We start from the raw sequence: 22,227 nt of genomic DNA on the forward strand, positions 1-22,227 counted from the left end.
GGTGACCACGGCTCCCCAGCAAACCCGGCAGCCCGAGCCCACGTCCCCTCCCTACCTCGGCCTCTGATCCTTTCAAACACAAAATGTAGGATCAGAGGAAAATCCTCCAAATCCCTCCATGCTGAGCTGTTTGGCTCCTTGACAAGAGGCCGTGGAGACCTCCCTCGAGCAGAGGGGAGAGGAAAGTCCCTTGAGGAGCGACAGGCTTCCCTGCGTGGACTGGTGTTGGAAAGGAAACAAGGCCCCGACGTGGGGAGGAGCACCCCGTACGGCGGCAGGGACAGGGGTCAGGGACACCGCACAGGACGTGTTGCACAAAGCGTCTCACTTATACCTCAAAACAGACCACACTGTACCCGCCAAGCAACCAGTGTCCGATGAGAAGCCACGACGGGGTCTCGGGATACGTGATCATCAGTGGTTAGGTTTCTACAGAGGCTCAGCTAAAAGCCATCGGAACCGAACATGCTGAAGGGGATTGTGCTAAGACGGCCGGAAGCTCCTCTGGCCGGGCCGGCAAGCCTACCCGTCAAGGGACAGGGAATCATAGTTTAGGTTTTGGGGGCCACGTGGTCCCTGTCCCGTCTACTCAATGCTGCCATTCTCGTGTGAAAGCAGCCAGAGGAAGGAAGGAAGGAAGGCCGCCGCGGTCCAGTAAGTCCTCATGGTGAAGGCGGCAGGGGTGGGGGCGCACGCTGCCAGGCCTCCATCTAGAGGCAGGAGCGCTGGACGACCTGCTGTCAGTAAAGGGGCTGCTTGACACCCGGGGAGGAGTCACAACGGGTCCTGCTCGTGGCCAAATCCCGTTTGTGACACAAAGTCCTTCCTCGGACAGAGATTCACGGGGACAACCAAATGTGAACTCCAGGTACAGTGGACCCATGAACACCCTGGGGCCGAACTCCATGGGTCCCTTACGTGCGGGTTTGTCTTTTTTTAAAAATACAGTAGAGGCTGTAAACGTATTTCCTCTTCCCTGGGACTCCCAGTATTTTCTCTTCTCCAGCTTTACAGTAAGCATGGAACACACAACAGGCTAAATGGGTCGCTGGCAAGGCGGTTCAGGCCTAAGTCATCCCGCAGGCAGTCGCGGCCGACTCTCGGGTTTCCAGCCCCCACAGTGTTCAAGGGTCAACGGTATCCAGAGTCCCTGATTTCACATACATGGCTCAAAAAATTTTTTTTAGATTTTAAATGCTGATTTTCACCAGCACTTTCTGATTGGGTCTACCTGTCGCTTCCAAAGAAGGAAGTAAGTTACCGTGAGCCCTGAACTTTCCGTGCACTCCCGATACCATGAAATCCTCCACTGCGGGGCAGGAAAACTAGGGGGAGGGGAGGGCGGAGGGGAAGGGGGGCTCTGGCCACAGGGGCAAGAGCGCCCAGGCCCCGCCTTGCCCCCTGCCCCATGCCCTGGGCCGCCCTCCCACCCCCAGCCCTACACCCTGGGCTGCCCCCCGCGCACATGCGCAGTCAGCCTGGCGCACTGGAGGAACGAGGGGCAGTTGGTCCTCACCTCCACGTCGAAGAGCGTTGACCCGTAGCCTGGCCACTCCTTGATCAAGGCCATGTACTTGGCCATGGCCTGCTCCTGGCCCACCCCCTGCAGCTTCTTCCATTTGTCCATGATGCTGGCCCGGGCCGAGGACACCTCCTCCTTGATCCACATGTCCAGCATCTGCTCCTCTTCCACCTTCTGCCGGACGACGGAGCCCGTGCGGAAGCTCCGCCTCAGCGTCCCCTCCAGGAAGCTCGTCCGCCTCTTCTCCAGCCGCTCACACGGGGTGAAGGTCTTGGTGGCCTGGCTGATGCGGGCCTTAAGCCTCTGCAGGGAGTAAACGTCCTCGAGGGGCGGCAGCGAGGCGTGCGCCGAGTAGTCGCCCTGCAGGTACTGTAGCCGCAGGGCCGCCAGGACCTGGAGGTTCTCTTCGGGGGCCGGGTAGTGGCCGCGGATGACGGCCTCGTGCGCCTGAACGAGGTAGGCCGCGGGGTCAGGGTGCGCTCGCCCCAGCCCCACTTGCTGTGCCCTCAGCCCCTTCACCTGCCTTCACCTCCCCGCAGCACAGAGAGCATCTAGCACACGTTTTACCCCCCAATCTCTCCCCCACCCCCCGCTAGGGCAGTTCTGGGTGCAGCCGCCCCCTGTGTGCGTGCCCCACTCCTGGGCACCAACCACCGACTCAGGAGGCCTAGGAGCGCATCTGTCCCTGCTCCCCTGCCGAGGAATCCGTTTGGAAAGCTCCTCCTACCTGTTCAAACATAAAGGCAAATTCCACACTGTCTTTTGGCACGTTGTCCGTGTCCAAGAAGCAGTAAAGCTTGAAGTAGAACTTCCAGGGCAGGTCCCCCACCTCTGATGTGGCCGCCAGCCTAAGACGGAAGGCAAGAGGGGCTCAGAAAGCAGGAGGAGGGATGGCCCTTCGGTGCCACGAGGCGCTGACCCTGGGGGCTCGCTCCAAGGACGCAGACAGCCTGTGCGAGCCCAGGTCCCGGGGCTGCGGGTGCAGAGCAAGGTGCAGCTGGCTACCAGGGCTCCTCACTAGGGCACTTGGCCAGAATGAGTCACGCTTCCACTTTGGCCCCACTTTAAGGCAACACACAGGCCCCCTCGGGTAAACTGCTGACTGCGTATTTGCAGAGTGCGCAGCCAGAGGGGCCCGGCGAAGCACGTGCGGAGTCCCTCCAAGTAGAATAAATGGGCTCCGTCCTCCTTCCCTCTACTAGCTCTCAAATAAATACTTAAAAAATCGACACGATCAGTATGGAGGCTGTGCTCACATGGAACAGAAATACCTTTCGTGTTCTTAGGGGAACTTAGGGGAACGTCCTGGATCATGTATTACAGGTCCGAGAGCTATAAACTGCAGTTTGAAGAGGGTATGGGTTTGCTCGTGTCCACTAGCCCTGTTTCGAAGCCAATGACACGTAAGCAGCCTGGAACCAGGAGATTCCAAGACAGTGTGTACAACGGGGACCTCGGAATGGGGGGAAGCACAATGGGGCGCCAGATCCTATTTGGGAATGCGGCTTTACTTAGGAATCAAGAAAAACAAGCAGCAGGGAGCGATGACAAATTAAATATGCTTCAGAACAGGAACTCAGGACGTCTGGGGGGCACGGTCAGGCAGAGGCCTGGGGTCCTGGGATCGAGCACCACATGGGGCTCCCTGCCATGTTCTCTGTCTTTCAAATAAATAAAATCTTTTTTTTTTTTTTTTTTAAAAGGAACTCAAATGCCTACTGAAGCTAAAACAGATGGCAAATTCAGATCCTCAACTCTTGCTCTTAACTTATCTGCTGACACTTTAGGGAGAAGGAACTTACTTTTCAAACTTTGCTAACACATCGGCTACGATGGTTCTGCTTTCGATGGCTTTATCGACGCTCCCGTTGTACTCAAACAAGGCGAACATGTTCCTGCTGTCCTCCATGGCGAGGCCTCTGATCAGCTTCTCCACCACCTGCAAGACACCCCGAGGCCTTGAGCTTCCAGCACGCCGTCCTGGGTGCCTTCACCAGACCCCGAGGGCTGCGGGCACAGCGCACAACACCCCCTTGAACTGTCATGTGTGGCCACCTAGAACCTCAAAGGGGCTGTTTCTTCAGTGTTCTCGAGAAATCAGATTTCTCTGGTCTTTGTGAAAAAGAACACAGAGCGTCTTGCCCACCGGAGGAGAGACAGATGCCGGGCAAATTTCTTGCAAACCCACACCAGTCGGAAAAGTGCACAGAAACTGCAGCCCTGTCTTTCATCTGGTACATTCATCCACTTCCAAGAAACAATGGCTTCAACCAATGTTTCCTCTCTTCGCACCGGAAGCTTTTCTGGGTTTTAGTCCTTCTTTTACCCAATTTGTTTTATAATGCTAAACATAGGTTTAAAAAAAAAAAAAAGAAAAAAAAGGAAATGTGTACCTCCAGCCCACCATCCTTTTAGATATTTGTATGGCAATCAGAGGCCCCTTAACACGGAGATGCTACAGCAAACCCGTGTCGTGCACGTGAGCTCCACGCGGCCGCTTCTCACATCAGCAGGATTAGGTCTCCGACGTTTCAGCGCCAGCTTTATTTCTGTGCCCCGACTCATCTTTGATACATATCTTTACCTCTTTGTACCTGAGTTTAGTTGTGGGTCACACCTTGTTTACCGAGTGGCTGCACTACGCAGCCCAGAGCTGCCCGGTCGCTATCCGACCGCGCGCCACCTCCCTGACTTACAGGCTCCGGCAGTTAGGTACCAGATGGCACCGGCGACGCAGGGGCTCGTCCCTCACCTCGCCGGCTGTGGTGTGGGAGTTGATGGTGATCTTGCATGAGCCTCCACCATGGCAGTACACTGTGGACGTCATCTCCTGCCTGTGGATCAGGGCTTCTATTTCATCTCGGGAAGGCACAAACTCTCTGCATTTGGTTTTCTTGAGCGATTCATAAATGAAGAGGGAGTATTTTTCCATCTCGGTTCCTGGAAACTGTTCCCGTATCCTAGGAGACAAACACTTCACTGTTAATTGCTAGACTGCGGCTGGCTGGCGTCTGGGAGCTGGGTTGCTTCAGGCAGCTGCCAGCCTCAGCCGCCCAGGCCCCCTGTGGCGCAGAGCAAACACCACTCACTCTCTGTCCAGTGGGCTTGACCCTCCTGCGCAGGTTTTGTTTAAATGCAAAAAAAAAAAAAAAAAAAAAAAAAATCCCAAAGAGCCAGTGCCCTAACAGGGAGCAGCTCTTGCTGCCAGCTAGCTCCCCGCCGCAGTGCTGCTGGGAGTCACGTCTCATTCCGTCGGACGAAAACACTTTTTCCATAGTTCACCAGAGTCTGAATCACAGTGTTTCTACCAGTTTTGGTCTGGATCAAAATACCCAGGCATCCCCCCAGTCCACTCATACAGGCAGCGGTAACTACGCGTACTCAACGTCATTGACATCGGGACACCATACTGACAGGGGCCCAGTGCCAGTGCCAGCCTTGCGTGTGGCTCGGCGTGGGGACAAGGACGCCTCCCCTGTGTAACCCGTGCCAGGGACCCACCAGCCTGACCCGGAGCCCCTGACCACACCAGGTGCCTTCTGCCTCACATCCTCTCCTCTGAGCCACGACCCACCATGGCACCTGTGGGACTGCGCTGCCCGGGCCGCATCCTACCTTCTCAGGTGGAAGCGGAGGTACTTGAGGATCCCCCGGCTCGGCAGGAAGGTGCAGCTGAGACACGTCAGGATCTGCCAGCTGCACAGGTTGCCCACACTGCCTGGATGGGGCACTTTGTTGGTCTGCTTGATGAGCTGGCAATACAGCTCGTCTCGCAGAGGTCGGAGGTCATGCCCAGTCTGCAGGATGCCTTGGATTATGGGAATGGGGTCAGACATGGATTCCAGTTGCTGGAGGGAATTGAATATCTTGATGGCTTCATCCTGAAGGGTCGTGTAGCCCTTGTCCTTGAGCACTGGGCGGAGACAGAACACAGAAGTGTTTACACCTAGGTCTGCACAAGGGGGACACTAAGCAGCACACAAAGGGAGGGCTGGGGACAGACAGTGACGTTCCCCGAACCTCTGCGTCAGGGGAACACCATCAGGACACAGAAGTGGGCAGCGTACACCACTGAACCATTTTACCCCACAGACCACCTGAGCACTGGTCTGTGGCCAAGCAGGTTCCAGATCTGTGACGTTAGGCGTTCAGCATCTGGTTCTCTGTACGTTCGGGTGGCTCTGAGTTCACAGGGAGGGCTGGTGCTTCCTGACTCCCTTTAGAATTGCTCTGTTCGCTCGACCATCCCTGTACCAGCGCACACAGCAAGTGCCAATGGGACACGGCTAAGGAGTGACCAGGACGATGGAAGAACGTCGCTGGGAGCACGGGGTCGGGGGACTCACGGTTCAGGTTTATATCTCCGTAGGGAAGGGGCAGCAGCGGCGAGTGCAGCGGGTGGTGTGTGTGGCGGAGGATGGGGTTCCGCTTGTAAATCTGCTCCACCACGTCGGAGTTCAGGCAGTTCTCCTTGGAAGCAGAGGACCCAGTCAAATGAGCATGCAAGCTCATCCAAAACGTGCGTGTACAAGCACAGAAGCATCTGTATTCTTTTTTGTGTTTTTTTTTTTTTAGTTTTTTAAAATTAAACTTTTTTTTTTTTTTTTAAGACAGAAGGTGAGTGAGCATGAGTGGGTGGGAGGGGCAGAGGGAGAGGGAGAGCAGGTCAGGCTGGCTCCATGCACAGAGCCCCTGTGGCGCTGGGGCTCACAGCCCTGAGACCATGACCTGAGCTACCCAGACGCCCCACGCAGGAGCACTCCCCGGAGTCCAAAGCATCCAGAAGCCTCAGGACTGTGGTGAGCACACAGGCACTGGCTGGTTAGGGAAGTGTCCAACTCTGGATCTCAGGTCATGAGCTCAGGGTTGTGGGCTCTGTGCTCAGCAGGGAGTCTGCTTCCCCTGTCCCTCTTGCTCTCTCCCTCTCTCAAATCTCTAAAAAAACAAAATTCATGCATGAAGATACCCACAGTCTGCATTTGAAGACAAATCACACATTTTTCTTACACACGACCTTTCCTCTTCATTTCACGTATATTTTCCCACATTAAAAAAAATCCCTCCCCGAGATTATATATATTTCAAAAAATTAAAGTTTTTTGCTATTTAGCCATGAAACATTTAACTAAACCATGTATTTTTTTTATCTGTAATTCATATAAAAATATATATTCTGCTTTCGTCCTTTAGGTGTATTCTCTGTATACCTGAAAATTATACTTGGTGATAGGTTATTCCTGAGACTGTTCAACATGCCTGCCTTCTCTTTTTGGAAATTTAAGAGCTCCCTTCATGGAAATTCATCACGTATTTATGCTCCTAAAATATTAAATTGGGATTCAAGGAAGGCAAAGTTCCTTTTAGAACGTTAAATAAACAGGAAAGTTGAAGGAAGGGCAGTGAATCATTCTATCCTGGTAATTTCCACTATGAAACTTCTTTAATAACACCTGATTGAAAGCCAAAGGGGGGGGGGGAACCTCTACTTTAATTATTTCAATGATTTTATATGGACTAAATTAGGGCAACCCGATTTTTTAAAAAGGATTGTTTCATATTTGGAAAATTCTATCACTCTTTTAACGACAGATTTCAAATTAGAGACTCTAAGAAGAGGTAAGATGTAGCTTTGAAGGGAAAGTTCAGCTGACGTGTTTTCACTCCTTTCTCAAAAGAAAGCTTCAAAAAATTTTTTTAGAGCTAGACAGGAAGTTGCTGGCATTCGGCACCCTGGGTCTTGTGCAAAGCTCTGTGGAGTCTTGGGAGAATAAATGACCTAGTAGGACAGCTCCAAACACCCAGGACACAGCCCGCCTTGGAATCAAGGGGCAGACCCGGATTCGGGGGAAATGACATATGAGGCCGGCCCCCCGTAGCAGCGTCAGGCCTCTCCCCCCGATGAGGACCAGTCAACGCCGCCTTGCTATCATTCCCAGATCCTTTCTGTCACTGCTCCAGCCCTTTCCCTTGTATTGGGAAAATCTCTGATGGGTAACTTAGAGCAACGGCAGTAAAGATGATCCCCGTGACCTGGTTCTGCATCGGGGACTGACCAGCTGCGTGAACAATGCAACACAATACTCCGCATTCTGTTTCCATTCCCGAAAAATGCGCGGTCATCCCCGTGCATGGCTGCCGTGTAGTTATTCCTTGAATGTAGACTCACCGGGCGATTCATGTTTATGAAAAGGAAATTACAGTTTAAATCACAGTTTCAGGTCGACGGTGGTCCAGAGACTTGGACACTTCCTGTGAGCTCAGAGGTGCCTGATAAAGGCGCTGAGTTCTCTAGACAGTCTAGGCTGCGAATCCACTTACGTGCTCTAGTAGCCGTACAGTAAGAGAATTGCTGGTGCTCCCAGAAGGTCCCCGACCCAGGGCTGAAGGGGAACGTGTGACGCAGCAGGTCGTCACCTGCACAGATCACACCCTGACCCTGGGGCGAGGAGCCTACGCCCCACACCTCAGGCCATCTTCCCTCTGTCCACAGGGCCCATCACTCGGGTTTGCCTCGGCAGCAATATTTGATGCCCCACGGAGGCGAGGTTTGTTTTTAAAGATTTCATTTATTCATGAGAGACAGAGAGAGAGGCAGAGACCCAAGCAGAGGGAGAAGCAGGCTCCATGTAGGGAGCCCAACGTGGGACTTGATCCCGGGACCCCAGGGTCACGTCCTGAGCTGAAGGCAGGCACTAAATCACTGAGCCACCCCGGGATCCCAAAGAGGTTTCTTTACTGTAAAACTTCACCTAAATTGCAGCATGAGATTTCTAAAAGCAGCGACGTTCCAACACGAACGTCATCTAAAGTTAGTTTTGATCATAGAATAAAAATGGAGCTCGGCCAACGTCTGGATTCCCAGGGTGGGACTCAGGCGCCTACCTTGATGTCCTGAATCAGCTGCTGGGTGGGAGTGTCGATCGGGGCCTTGGTGTCCGTCACGTTCTGGATGGCGCTGGACCACCTGGTGGCCTCGTTGAGCAGCTTGGTGTACAGGCGGTAGCAGTGCTTGCGGCCGTACACGGTGATGTTCCAGTAGCCTGCGGCACAGGGTGAAGGCCGCGTGAACCCCGGGGACGGCCGGCACCCACGGCCCGGGAACCCAGCACCCTCGGAGCCCATGCCCTCTGTGACAAGTACTCGCCCAATCCCTGAGCATACCAGGCACCCACATGCCCGACCGCATGAGGGCTCACAGCTCAGAGGGGACCAAGTCTGACAGCAAACCCAGGCTTAGAGCTATAAATGGGGGCGCCGGGCGCTTGCCGGGTTAGCTGTCTGCCTTCCGCTCAGGTCACGGTCCCGGGGTCCCCGGGTCCTGGGGTCGAGCCCCTGCGTCAGGCCCCGTGCCTCCTCCTCTGCCTGCTGCTCCCCCTGCTTGTGCTCTCTGGCTTTCTCTTCATCAAGTAAATGAATAAAATCTTATTATACATAGAAAACGGCCTGCTTTGCTCTGAACTATATGTGGCTGTATATACTGCATATATGCATACGTATGAAATGCTACCATTTGCTCTGAAAGAAAAACAGGCATAGATGGAGTTGCTTTCACGGCTCTGGAACCAGAGCGAGAGCACCTCAGCCCCTGACGTTCCTCTGCCTTCCCGTCACGTTTCCTCTCCTTAGCGCCCCTGTGAGAAGCCCTCTTGCTAAGCAAGCAGTCTGTGTGCCCACAAACAAGCGGGCATTTGGAACAGAGGAGCGATATTTAAAAAAAAATAAAAAAGAAAAAGCACAAAATCACAACTAGCAACAAAACTCAAACAATCCAGAAATATTTTCATGATTCAGAAGACAAGAAAAAACTATGCTAACACGACTGCTCTTCATTGCTCGAGGTTCATGAGCCCCCGGGGCCCCAGGGTTTAGCTTCTGGGGGCCGCGTTAGGGCTCTCCCAGCGCCGGGCTGGGAACCCTGAGCCCAGAGCCGACACGGTCCTGGGAGCATCCGGGCAGTGCAGGGAGGCAGGCCCTCCGTCCCGCGCTGTCTGCCTACATGCACTGAGCTACCCCGCGGGGCCCCAGAGGGCGCATTGGCGAGACGTGAGCCGCTGGGGGGGCACGCAGGGGCACGCAGGGGCATGTGGGGGCACGCTCATTCCCTCGTTCTCCTCACCTGTCTCCTTGAAGATCTTCTCGTCCGGGGGCACCACCGAGCAGAGGCTGTTAAGGACCAACGTGCCCAGTTTCAGAGCATTCTTCTCGGAGCTCTTGTAGTAATCCAGGGAATTGTGGGTCAGCACAAACCACCGCTTCTTGAGCTTCAGCGAAGACATCTTCGGGCTGTTCTTGCCTTCTTTGTGTAACCAGCCTGCAAAGATTCAAGTGTCTGATAAGAACCACGAAGGGAAACACCCAACAGCGGGTAGCCCGCAGGATACTGACAGGCGGGTCCTGCAGCCACATATTTGCTAGAAAGGGCCACCGCCACGTCTCATGTGATTTTTTTTCTTTTAAAGCGACTTCAGGAGTCTCGAATTCTCACAAACACTGCTCCCATGGGAGACACCGCAGGGTCCCTGCCAAGGGAAACCGAGCTCCAGGACTGAGCCAGGCATGGCGGCAGTCACCTCTCACGATAAACTCCTGGCCTTCCACTCTGGTGTCGCCCTTGGATCTCTGCAGCAGCGTTATCCAGTGATGCATCTCCTCCGGCGTGTCGGCGTTGCAGTGGAGCACCCGGTTGGCCGTGATGATCACAAATGAGTTGGGTCTGCGCAACGGGGCGAGAAGGAAGCAAACAGCCTTAGCTCGACTGGCGGCACCAGCCGTTCGAACTGAGACCCAGACGCCTGTCTCCTGGCTCGAGGGTCACAGGGGTAAGAAACCGCGGTGCTGCTTGCGGCTCAGGCCAAGGCAGATGTCGCCCACTCCCGCAGGAGCTGCTTTATGCATCATTGACCTTTACACTTGGAGCCACACACTCTGGAGGCCCTCCAAGGGGAAACACTGCCTCATGCAAAACTTTCCAGATGACGCTGGGTTTGGGGGGTGGAGGGGGCCGGGGGGAGCTAAATAAGGAGACGGTGCAGGGAAATCCTTTTGGGCGCCTCTCCAAAGTAACTTTCTTCCTGCCCCTGGGTCCTGCCTGGGATCGTGCTGCCGAGGGGCAGGCCTGCAATGTCGGGCAGCAGTAAGAGGACATCGGCAGTGGGGGAGCACGGAACATCTGACACGCTGGCTGACGCCTGCTACCAAAGCCACCCTGGGCCGTGTTTGCACAGCAGTCTCACAGAGGCTCATTTCCCAGTTGGGGATCAGGGGATGATGGATATGCACTTTCTCCCTCCCCCCTTTGGCCTGGCAATGCCCTGCGTCGGTCCTGGGCTCCTGCTCCTGGACGGTCCTGCATCAAACCACTCAAACTAGTGACGGTGAATGATTTATTGCAGGTGCTCGACTGCTGACTGTAGCTAAGTGCTGCAGAAGGTCAAGAAAAAGCAGGATTCCCAGGACCGGAGTAGGCAGACAGGTGCTCCTTAGAACTAAGAGACTTTTCTATAGCTGACAGGAGGAGGACGGCCACTGGAGGGAGAGAGGGGCCGAGGCAGGGATGGAAGGTCCTACACGTGGATCCTCACGTGCCCAGCCTGCCGGAGCAGAGGGGTCTGGGTGAGACACAGGTCAATATGACAAGAACCTGACTGTCAGAATGACATCTGCACGACTACTGACAACACACACTTGTCAAGGCCCCCGAGCCAGGTGCGGGGTGGGGTGGGGTGACACCAGGCGACGGGTCTGGGGTCCCGAGGGGCCTTGGTCAGTGGCCCGATGGAGACTCCAGGTCATTCCGCCTGCTAGGTGCTGTTTTCGTTGTGAGTAGGAATACGTCTCCACTGGCTTTCTAAAGCTGCGTTCCTGAAGGCAGCAGCCAATTTTCATTCTTACTCAGAATTCAAACAGCAGCAAAGGAAAATAGAGATGATGGAGACAAAGGTCAGTGGTACAGACTCCTGAGGCCATCTGCCTTCGAAACATGCTGGTGCAAGGGCACGGATAAGGTGGGGACGTCAGGGAAGAGTGTCTGTGGGTTCACCAGTGTCCTACGTCGACGTTGCCACCAGTGCTCTCTTCAAGTTCATCACTGAGTCTAGAAGGGGAAGGGCACCCTCCCCACGCTGAATACTGTTTTCCTGCGCAGGCGTGGTCTTCCTCTAGGCAGCCTGGGTTTACCCCTGTACCCAGAAGGAGAATATTCCCCCGGTGTGAGCGTTTCTCATCGTCTCCTTCCCCAACATCCCGAAGGTACCCAGAGAGGAGGACTTCCCAAGGACGAAAAACTGGCCACAGGGAATGCAGCCTGGGATGGAGCAGGCCACCTGCAGCCCAGAATCGGCTCACAGCCCAGGAGCCTGAGCCCTGGGGGGGGCAGGGGGGCTGCTGGTTAGAGTCACATCCAAACTTACCTCTCGGGGCTGTCGGAGGCGCACACAGAATCAATCAGCCCCACGTCCAGCGTGCCCTGGAAGGGAGCAAAGCCGGGGCAAGAGACCCATGTGAGCTCTGCGCACGCAGCCATGATGTCCCTCCCCAGACTACGACTGTCCACAGGCACGCAAGAAAACCCCTGTCCTGTCTGTGTGAACTGCACAAGTGGAGAGTTCCCTGCACAAGCGAGGCCCCCGTCCTGCTGCTGAGCCCAGCCAGCCCCTACACAGGGCGTGGTCTGCGGGTCAATCACTTAAGAGGAAAAAAGTCGATTAATTAATCTATCTTTATGCTTAAAACACTTTTGGTGAGAAGGGTTTATAAACTTCTTTCAACCGTACAGGTTTTCTGGCTCACAGTACGGTTCGTCACCAAACTCTAGACGGACTCTAAGAAACTCTGTACGTTGCCCTCAGGAGAAATTATAGCCTTGCTCTAAAATAGGACCATCCGGTCTGTGTGCGTCTAGCGTGCAGTGAAAACGGAAAGAATGAGAGTCAGAATTCGCTGAGTCCCTTGAAGGAATGTATGCTGCACTTCCACGGTTTCATAAAACTCAGGAATTTTTGGGGGGGGAGGGTTCTCGGAACTTAAGTGGGAGGGCTGGAATCTAGGACTACTACCATCTTCTTTCACTTACTCTCTTTTCTGCAGGATCTTTAAACAAGACAGTCCTGGTTTTCTCTTTAATTGTTACTCTTGCGGTTGAGTGCCCAGAACCCCCAGCGCCCCCCCACACCCACGGGGACACCCCTCCCCTGCTCCCCTCCCCCGCGACGCCCACGCACCACGGCATTTTGCGGGTTGGCCTGCTCATCGTGCATCTCCCGGATCTCCTGGTCGGTGGACGCATGCACCTGGCTCAGCACGCTGAACCACTGGCTGCAGGGAAGAAAGCACGGGTCAGGGGGCCGACTGCCGCCGGCAACCAGCACCTGGCGCCCTTCTCTCCACTTTCTCTGTGAAAACGACGTTTCCTCTGGGCGACTTGGTTTTTCACGTGCCTACACTACTCACGGGTGAAGGGGGGCTTCACGTGGCCTGCGGCGGGCAACGCCCAAGGACCTGTAGCTGCCACCTGCTGCAGGCTGGGACCCGTGAGACACCCTCTGCTCCAGCCGCCCGCAGACCTTGCGCAGGTGATGAGCACGGGGAGGAGATCCTCAGTTACATCAAGGATCCTTACTGAAGATGTGACCTATAACCTCGGGAATATTCAAGTGCCTTCCATTTTTTTAAAAGTGAATTGCAGGGTAAGAAGGCCAGTGATGTCCGGGTACCTCCTCAAGGTGGCCCCTGAGGTCTGTGCCCCACTCACTCCAGGATGCAGTTTCCAACCACCTGACAGACAGATAAGGACAGATGCATCCTTCCTTCCCTCCCTTCTTTCTTTCTCTTTCTTTTAGATATTTTACTTATTTGTTGACAGAGTGAGAGAGAGCACAAGCAGGGGGAGGGGCAGAGGGAGGAGGAGAAGCAGACTCCCCGCTAAGCAGGGAGCCCAATGCAGGGCTCAACCCCAGGACCCCAGGATCATGACCCGAGCCACCCAGGAGCCCCAGGATTTCTTTTTCTTTTCTTTCTTTTTTTTGTAACCTGATACAATTTCTACTTAAGTATGAATAAAAACAGAGGAGAGCTGGAAACAGGAAACAATTGCTTGAAGCAGAAAGTGCAAAGTTATCTTGACCTGAGAACTCCTCTATCTTCACCTGAAATGAGCTTTCTCATTTGCAGCCTCATTAGTCACACAATAAAGGAAAACAGGCCCACCCCAGAAAAGTCAAGCTGAGCAAAAGCTGTGATGCAACTAGAAACACAATACAGGCTTGAGGAGAAGGACCACAAATATCCACTCATCCGTCCATCTGTCCATCCAGCGTCTATCAAGCAACTCTAAAATGTGAGAGGCACCAGATGAGAGATGCTACGACATCCTTCTCCCGCAGGGGCTAAGAAGACCAGTAGGTACAGCGGGTACGGCACTTGGTATAGGGCAGGAGATGTAAGCAAAACATGTGTACCTGCCTTTACAGAAATGTCAGTCATGCCAGGTATCCACAGCAAGGCACTAAAATCTATCTCCTATGATCCCGAAGGAGAAAAATGTGACCCAGGGGCTTGAAAATAGGCAACATATACAGATTCTTTGGGAACCCAAGGGAGACGTCTCAATGTAAATTTGCTTCATCAGTTCTGATGAACTCAAAGGCAAGACCTGAGTCACTGCTTCATGAAGCTCAACAATTCCCCAAATCACTGAAAAGCACATGAGATCAAGATGCAGGTAGGCCGCATGGGATCTCCCCCTCTCACACGCGTGCACACTCAAATTTGCACATTTCTCCTCTTGAGTCAAATTTAACTTCATCTGAGAAGAAGTTTTAAAAAAATGTGTCCTTCTGGTGAAGGGAAGAAGTCCCCTGCTAAAACATCCCAGATGTGGGGGCACCTGGGTAGCTCAGTGAAATGTCCAACTCTGATCTCAGCTCAGCTCAGATCTTAATCTCGGGGTCATGAGTTCAGGCCCTGCCTGGACTCCACACCCAGCATGGAGCCCGCTTGAAAAAAGTCTCAAATGTTAAATTTAGCAGGTTGATTATGGCATCAAACAGAGAGGATGGCTACCAAGTGCTGGTCCTATAATTCAGCTGAAAAGCTATGGGCTTTCCCTGGACCCCAACCAACCCCAAGTGGTCTCCAGGAGGCCCAGATGGGCTATAATTCCAGGTTTGCTTGTTTTTCCAGTCTGTGTCATCACTTATGGATCCAAGCAGGGTTTTCATGCATTCCCACGGGAAGAATTACTCTTTGCCCTTAATGCTGCTACCATGGTGTTGTATCAACTCAAACGTTCAAAGGGCAGAGAGAGGGGTAGTGAGAGGCACCAAGAATTCGTGACAAAATTCTAATGATTCCCAAGGTCAAAAGTAAGGGTTTTAGGCTGAAGATGCTCTCTGGCGTTGCTCAGAGGAGACGACGGGTACCTCTAACACAACCCTGGGGCTCACAAAGCAGCAGGAGCAGACCAAGAGACGCTCTCCTGCATCTCCTCCCCTGCATGACCCTGTGATCTATCACACTGGGGAGCTGATACCAGTTCGCTCTTACTTCATTCCACGTCCCCCCTAGAATGGAAATCAGGAACATGAGACTACTTGGTTCGGCCAATGGACACCAAGCACACTGTCCTTTGAGCGCAGTCACCAATTTAAGTTCTTGAAGAACCATGAGAAACGTGATGCCTCGGTCCAGCAGGACTGAGCTGCTGTGACTTCACCCTTCCTCGTACCTGGGTCTCTACTCTGTGAGATGCGGTGCGTGGTAACAGTGGTAATAGTGCTACTACCTCGTAGGCAGCCGTGAGAATTAAATGAGGTGATATACGTGAACCGTCTCAGAATTTTGCCTGAAATGCGGTAATTCTCTAGGCATCAACCATCTCCTACTGACTTCAGCGCAAACACCTAAGTGCTGTCCTACTGACTTCAGCGCAAACACCTAAGTGCTGGTCGTCGCCGCAGCGCTATCGTCTACTTAAACAACTAGTGGCTGATGCTCCCGCCCTCTCCACCCTTCAGCCAACACAGGCTGTTCCCTCCTTGCAAAGCTCAGAAGCTTCCAGAAGGTGGGCTTTGAGCTCTGGGTGGTTGCATGGTTTGCACACGCTGCCCGGGACGACTGAAGCCGGAGCCACGGGAACACAGGGTCCCATGCAGCGGCACCCAAGGCTGGAAGTCCTAGATGGCATGCGGTCCTCATACCACACCCACCCCCCGGGACCAGTCTGTCAAGCTCGTGATGCTTCAGAAAAACCCAATGAGAAAATCACGCACAGTCTATCCAGAGCCAGCAGGGAGGCGCCCAGGCCCGAGCAGGAGTGAGGGTGGCGGGCGCCGGCGGCATCTCACCTGGCATCCTCCGGGGATTCAGCGATGAGGTGGAAGGTCCTGTCGGCCATGATGATGTCTATCCCATTCTCCTTGCTGGTGTTATCTATGATCTCTCTGCAAAGCAAGAGCACCAAAGCCACATCAGGACCAGAGTCCTCAACACTGAATGGGAAAAGCAACTTCACCACACTAATGACTGGGTTGGAAACCGTAACTGAAAAGCCAAACACCTGCTTCAGCCTTGTTTTTTTGAGAAATGATGCAGATGCCTGTAGCGTCCGGGGGAGCTGGGCTCCTCCCCCTTCCCGAGATGGGGAGGCTTGGGACGGCTGCTCCTCTCACTGCCCTATGGAAGGGCCCCCCAGGTTATGAGGCTGCCTTTGTGCACCCCCCCCCCCTCCTCGTGGCTTCCATGACAGCTTAAGCCTTGGCTGGCACCTTGGACTGAGCCTGCCTGGTGGGGGCACCTTATTTCCACCGGCAAGAGCAGGGCTTGGGTGTTTCTGGAGCTCCACACCACCTTGCTCTCATCATCCACAACACTAGAAGTTTAGAACCAGTGGACCAGGTCAACAAGATAGGGGTAAACACAAGCGGGTGTTGGGATGGGACCAGACAGTTGATGAAGAAGGGTCTGGGGGATAAAGCCAGCTTGCTTTGCCAAGTGATGTTGCCTAACTTTTCAGGAGTTAGTAAAACATTTACATCTACCAAACAGTCTAACTAGTTGGGAAAAATAAATATCTTACAGCTAAAATCACTGAAACAAGATAGAGTGTTTTTAAAAATCAAGATGGTGCACATTCCTGGAGCAGCCTGTGACACCTGGTCTGAGCAGGAAGCAAGAGGTGACGGACGGGCAGGAATCATCAGCCAAGCATCGGGTCACAGAGTCTCTTGAGCACGGAGGCCCCAGCGTAACCGTCCAGACCATGTCATCCTGGACAGCCATGACCTCGCATGTAAAGTGAGCGGTGAGGCTGTGATATAGCTGGAAGGCTGTGGCTCGGAACCACGGTGGCCCAGTGGATCCTGGGAAATGTTCCGAAAACACAGCTGGGGGCGTGGGGACCCTCGGGATGGAGCCCAGGGACCTGCGCTTCTAAAAACGTTCCCTGGAAGGGGAGTGATGCTATCATCACATCACCTAGAAACACATGCCGCGGCTTCTCCAATGACAGCAAGTGATGAAGAAAACAATGGCGGCGGGGTGGTGGTGGTGGTTGTGGTGGTGGAAATTATAAGAGATTCAAGAGATCTGTCAATGGATTAAAAATTATAGGCCTTATTTGGATACTGATTGGAATAAACCAACTGGAACCAGCAAGAGTGTTATCGCCTCCATTTGCAAGACCAGTGAGGAATTTTGAACCATGACTGGAGTTTGGACTAAAAAGTTAATGTTATTTCTTTAAATGCTGTCGCCACAATGTCATTATGTATTAAGACTCCTACATTCTAAGTGCAGAGTACAATATTCAGGGCTAGAACTCTGCTGCCGGGAACTTGCTGTGCAGAACATGGAGGGCGTAGGGGCGCGGGGTGGCTGGGGTTCCTGGTGGGCACAGGGGCCATGGCTGGGGGGGTGCGGGGCGAGCACGAGGACTTCATTATATCTGCCTACTTCTGTGGGGCACAGATACTTTCTGTAACCAAACGTTTCAAAATACAAAGGGGATGATTTTAATTCAGGTCAATTAAAATAATCTTAATGTGATAAAACCCTGACAGCTCCACGCCCTCCCTCCCCAGAACAGGGCGGAGGCAGCCCAATGACAGCTGTGTCCTTGACCCTGACTCTCACAGAGCGCCTGGGACCAGGGCGTTATTAGGGGGCGCGGGGTGAGGAGCAGGGGCTCAGCCAGGATCCCCACTGTGAGATCCCCTCCGCCCTCCTCTGAGCCTCCTGGCTTTGCTGACCTCCTGCGGGGTGGGTGAGAGCATCAGGCAGGCAGGGCCAAGGCCCAGGCAGAGCTGCGAAAACCCCAGCCCCACATGGACTCCGTTCCCCAGCCTCTCCCCAGCCTCGGCTCCTCACAAACCCCGGGAGGCAGCCTGGAGGAGTCAGTACTCTGCTCTCTGCACTTCATTATTCGCCCTCAAAATCAGATGTGTAGACTCCCCACTTTTCAATAAATAGTCATTTGACTCCCTGCTTTTCAATAAATAATCCTCTAACTTTGCCGATGCTGGTCACGGACAATGCGCTGTCCTCGGGTCTCGTGGCTTCAGGAGTGAATCACTCTCAGAGCTTATTGTACTCATTTTCTAACTACAGTGACTGCTTGGTTTTGAGTAAAGCAGCGGCTGTGGGTTATCCCAAAACACTTCACATGTAGCATTGAGGTGCCCGGCTGCTGCTAAGCCCAACAATTTTCTGCAAACTTTAATTTTTAACCCAACTAATGGGTCCTCAATAGTCCAGTGCTTTAGTTCTACAAATGGGTAGCAGAGAAAGGGGCTGTGTGGGATCCCGGGCCTGGTTCTGTTCCTCTCATTGCTGGGAACAGAGGTGGCCGGCACAGCCCACGTCGGTAAAAGATCAGGGATTCATTCCAGAAACATCTCCCAAAACGTTAAAACCAAAAAACCAAAACGAAGGTAGTCAAAAGTCACAATCTTCCAGTTACAAACGCCATCCTTGGGGTGCCCCGCACAACGCGAGAGAATTAGTGAAGGACACAGCACCGCATACTTGGAAGCTACGGACTGAACAGACCTGAGTCCTTGCCACCGGAGAAGAACCGCATAAGCGTGTGTGGCAATGGGCATAAGCAGACCCACCGGGGACATTGGTTTGCAACCAGGAACCAGAATGTGGAGCCCCCGAGGCCGCAGGCTGTATGGTGACAGTCCCAGGGCCAGGGAGCAGAGCCTGCAGGCCGGCAGTCTGGCCGCACGGGGCGTCCTCTCAGCACATGTACACTGACCCACGCGGGATGAGGTCTGGGCCCATAGCGCCTGGTCGACCCCAGCCCCCGGCCCCCGGCGAATCGTGCGCTGGATAGAGTGACTGGGGCGCACAGACACGAACCCTGAGCACCCCCAACCGCGCCCCTGACAGGGTCTGTCCGCATACCTGGCCGCCCGGACCTCCAAGGTGCCCTTGAGCTTCTCCTCGCTGTCGTTCTCAAAGTACATCAGCTTGGACTGGCGGAGGACAAACCAGCGCTTTTTCCAGTTTCTCCGGGACAGCGTGGATGAGCCGCCGCCCTTCTTATGCAGCCAGCCCTGCTTCAGGGCCTCCTGCTTGGAGCGGAACCACAGGAAGGTTTCATCCTTGAGGACGCACCAGCGGCGCTTCCAGGAGTTCATCAAGCCACCTGCAGCCCCAGGAGCGGGGAAAGAAGGGATGGACACAGTCAGTCCCGCTGGACCACGTGGCAGTAGCAGGCCTCGAGGCTCGGCTGCCCCCACTGTGCCGCGCCGGCCGGCTTGAGGACGTCAATGCTGCCCTGCCTTCCAGCTCAGAGCAGCACCCCCCCCCCAACCGGGAGGTCTTGGTAAGACGCCCACACAGGCACAGATCACCAGCTCATGCTCCGACCCGGACTGGGTACAGGCCGCGGGTGAGGGCCATTTCCCCAAGGGGCCGCGTGGGTCTCCAAAGGCCCCAGACAGGAGAAATTGGTCTAATTATCTTTTTACAAGATAACAAATATTTTGTGACATCTGGGTGGCTCAGCGGTGGAGTGTCTGCCTTGGGCCCAGGGCGTGATCCTGGAGTCTTGGGATCGAGTCCCGCACTGGGCTGCCGGCAGGGAGCCTGCTTCTCCCTCTGCCTGTGTCTCTGCCTCCCTCTCTGTGTCTCATGAATAAATAAAATCTTAAAACAAACTCAGTATTCACCTATTAAAAAAAATAAATAAATATTTCTAGGGGGCACCTGGCTGGCCCTGTCGGTAGAGCATGCGACTCTTGATCCCGAGATTCTGAGCCCGACACTGGGTGTACAGATTACTTATAAATAAAATCTTTTTAAAAATTCCTAATGTTTTTCTAGCAGAATCATTTTATCTTGGTATTCTCGATTTCCCAAGGACACTCCAGGATGACATCTTAACCACCATCAATCAAAAATCTCTTAATGAATCCACTGAAGAACATGGAATCTACCTCAGTAGTTAATTATAAAGCGACAAGTTAGTTTTTTCGATCAGCCAGTAATAAAAGTAAGACACACATGAACAGGGATACTGAACGAATAAAGAAAATGCTTTCTTGTACAGATCGGAGATGGCGTGAAGACAGACCTCTGCAGATTAACTTCTTCAGTGACTAACGACATAAACCTCACACTGAAACAAGTGAAGCAGGGCCCACGCGACGTGCTGGCTGGCGTGCAAAGGCACTTGCTCTCACGGAACCCACTGCTGCCCCTTCTTAAGCCCCTTGCCTGCTTGCCCGGCTGAGAAGTCTGTGACCACGCGGCCACACTCCAGAGCGGTTTCCCAGCAAGCTACAAACCTGCTGGAGGCCACCAGAATAAAACTTTTTCTTTGCGATTTGGGGCTTTAATCTGGGGTTCCCAAAGCAAGCCCAGAGGAACCTGTAGCACAAAGTCATTCTATGATCTTATCGTCTTTAGGCGACAAAGGGTAATGACATCGTAGGAGAACGGATGGGAACTAGACTTCTGGTGGTGGGCACCAGCAACCTGCGGAAGCGCTAACCCGCTGCGCCATACCGCTGAAGCAGAGAGGACACTGCTAATTGTACTTTGATCAAAAAAATGTTTTTAAGTGATAAAGGTTATCCACAGTTGTTCTGAAGACACAGAGTATACCAGCCATCAGCAGAGCCATCAGCACAAGTTTACTGGCTCTGGTGCTCTGAAGCGGCATGTGGGACTCATCCCAGCTGCCCCCCTCCAATCCTGGGTGCTTTCTCCATGCTTCATCCTTCACAGATTTTGATCAGTGCTATTAATTTCCTAACGGCAAACTCCTTAAGCAGCCACGAGGCTGGTGAGAACACATTTATGCTCCTAAAGAAAATCTAACCACCAGGTTATATTATATTTTACGATTGGTTTCTCTGCAATGTTTGGTCACAACTTCATAAGTACTTTATTAAAAATTAAACAATGACGTATCAAAGATTAGAAGGTGATGCATTTATACAGCTTGTTTTAGTTAAAAGGAGTTTACCAAAAATTCACTTGCTTACTTTCTTGAACTCTTAGTGCTTTAATCTTAAGATTTTGATACTCTGAATATACCTTTAGTTTTTCCTCAACTTATTTTGTTTTAATCAATTTTATAGTAATGCCATATATTCTATATATATCCATATATAATCAATGCCATATCCCTATAAAGAGTGATTTATAAGGAATTCTAAAGCTAACTTAAGGGAATTATAATTAAATAGGGACAGGGGAAATATATACTATTAACAAAAAGCTTATATTTATTCTGAGAAATGCATAACACAATCTTAAAATGCTATTAGATACATATTAGATTCTGTTCTGTGACTGAAACTTTTCTTGACTATTCCGGTGAACACTTGATTACTCAGAATTTTCCAATCTTTTTTATTCCACTGCTCCTGTAAAAATTTCCACCCACCAAGGACTTCAGGCAATAGGCCCATCTCCCCTAAATTAAACCTGGTGGGGTTTCCATGAGCACCTTGGGGATCTGGGGTTGAGAACAGTAGGGCTTTGAAAAGCACGTGAGCGATATTAGGAGCTAGACTGGTGTTGAAGACGGAGGGAGGCAGAAGCAGGAGAAGAGAAGAGAAGAGAAGAGAAGAGAAGAGAAGAGAAGAGAAGAGAAGAGAAGAGAAGAGAAGAGAAGAGAAGGAAGGAAGGAAAGAAAGAAAGAAAGAAAGAAAGAAAGAAAGAAAGAAAGAAAGAAAGAAAGAAAGAAAGAAAGAAAGAAAGAAAGAAAAGAAAGAAAAAACAACTAAGTGAAGAACAGGAAAACTACTGAGGAGGACAGTGATATGAAAAAAAGATAAACATGCCACTAGGAGAGAGAACCCACTAGGAGAGAGAAGCAAAGAACAGAAGAAACAGGGAAAGGGAGCACAAGTCAACACTGCTTCATGGAGGGAAACAGAAGGAAAGCTAATGAAAAGTGAAGAGTTAGGCAAACTTGTCGACAGAATGAGGAGGGGAGGGGAGGAGGGGGGCATCATCAGCAGGATGATGGTTCTTATCATCCCTGCCCATCCCCAGGTTTGGACCTGTTCCCTCATCTAGCCTGGAGCCGGATGGACACTTCTTTCAGGGACCTGTGTGAAAGCCCAGCCAAAACCTGGTGAGGACTGCAGCTCCTCTGGGCCCCGCCATCACCCAGAGGTCAGGGTTGAGAGGCGCCTGGAGGCTCAGTCGGCTAATGTGTTCAACTCCTGATTTGGGCTCAGGCAGGT

The 22,227-nt window shown here is 52.7% G+C and overlaps 1 protein-coding gene across 2 annotated transcripts in view; it reads right to left on the minus strand.

The window, feature by feature from the left end:
- Nucleotides 1-22,227, minus strand: part of MYO10 (myosin X) — a 194,132-nt gene that overhangs the window by 2,875 nt on the left and 169,030 nt on the right. For both annotated transcript variants that reach the window (XM_041749479.1, XM_041749478.1), the window contains exons 27-39: nucleotides 18,926-19,169; nucleotides 15,865-15,960; nucleotides 12,742-12,835; nucleotides 11,932-11,987; nucleotides 10,093-10,235; nucleotides 9,639-9,833; nucleotides 8,405-8,562; nucleotides 5,869-5,992; nucleotides 5,138-5,435; nucleotides 4,275-4,482; nucleotides 3,325-3,461; nucleotides 2,250-2,370; nucleotides 1,517-1,969 (exon numbers count right to left, since the gene is read on the minus strand). In XM_041749479.1, coding sequence (XP_041605413.1) covers nucleotides 1,517-1,969; nucleotides 2,250-2,370; nucleotides 3,325-3,461; nucleotides 4,275-4,482; nucleotides 5,138-5,435; nucleotides 5,869-5,992; nucleotides 8,405-8,562; nucleotides 9,639-9,833; nucleotides 10,093-10,235; nucleotides 11,932-11,987; nucleotides 12,742-12,835; nucleotides 15,865-15,960; nucleotides 18,926-19,169 — 2,327 coding nt within the window. The remainder of the gene's footprint in view (nucleotides 1-1,516; nucleotides 1,970-2,249; nucleotides 2,371-3,324; nucleotides 3,462-4,274; nucleotides 4,483-5,137; nucleotides 5,436-5,868; nucleotides 5,993-8,404; nucleotides 8,563-9,638; nucleotides 9,834-10,092; nucleotides 10,236-11,931; nucleotides 11,988-12,741; nucleotides 12,836-15,864; nucleotides 15,961-18,925; nucleotides 19,170-22,227) is intronic.

This window comes from Vulpes lagopus, chromosome 3 (genome assembly GCF_018345385.1).
Source record: "Vulpes lagopus strain Blue_001 chromosome 3, ASM1834538v1, whole genome shotgun sequence".
NCBI lineage: Eukaryota > Metazoa > Chordata > Mammalia > Carnivora > Canidae > Vulpes > Vulpes lagopus.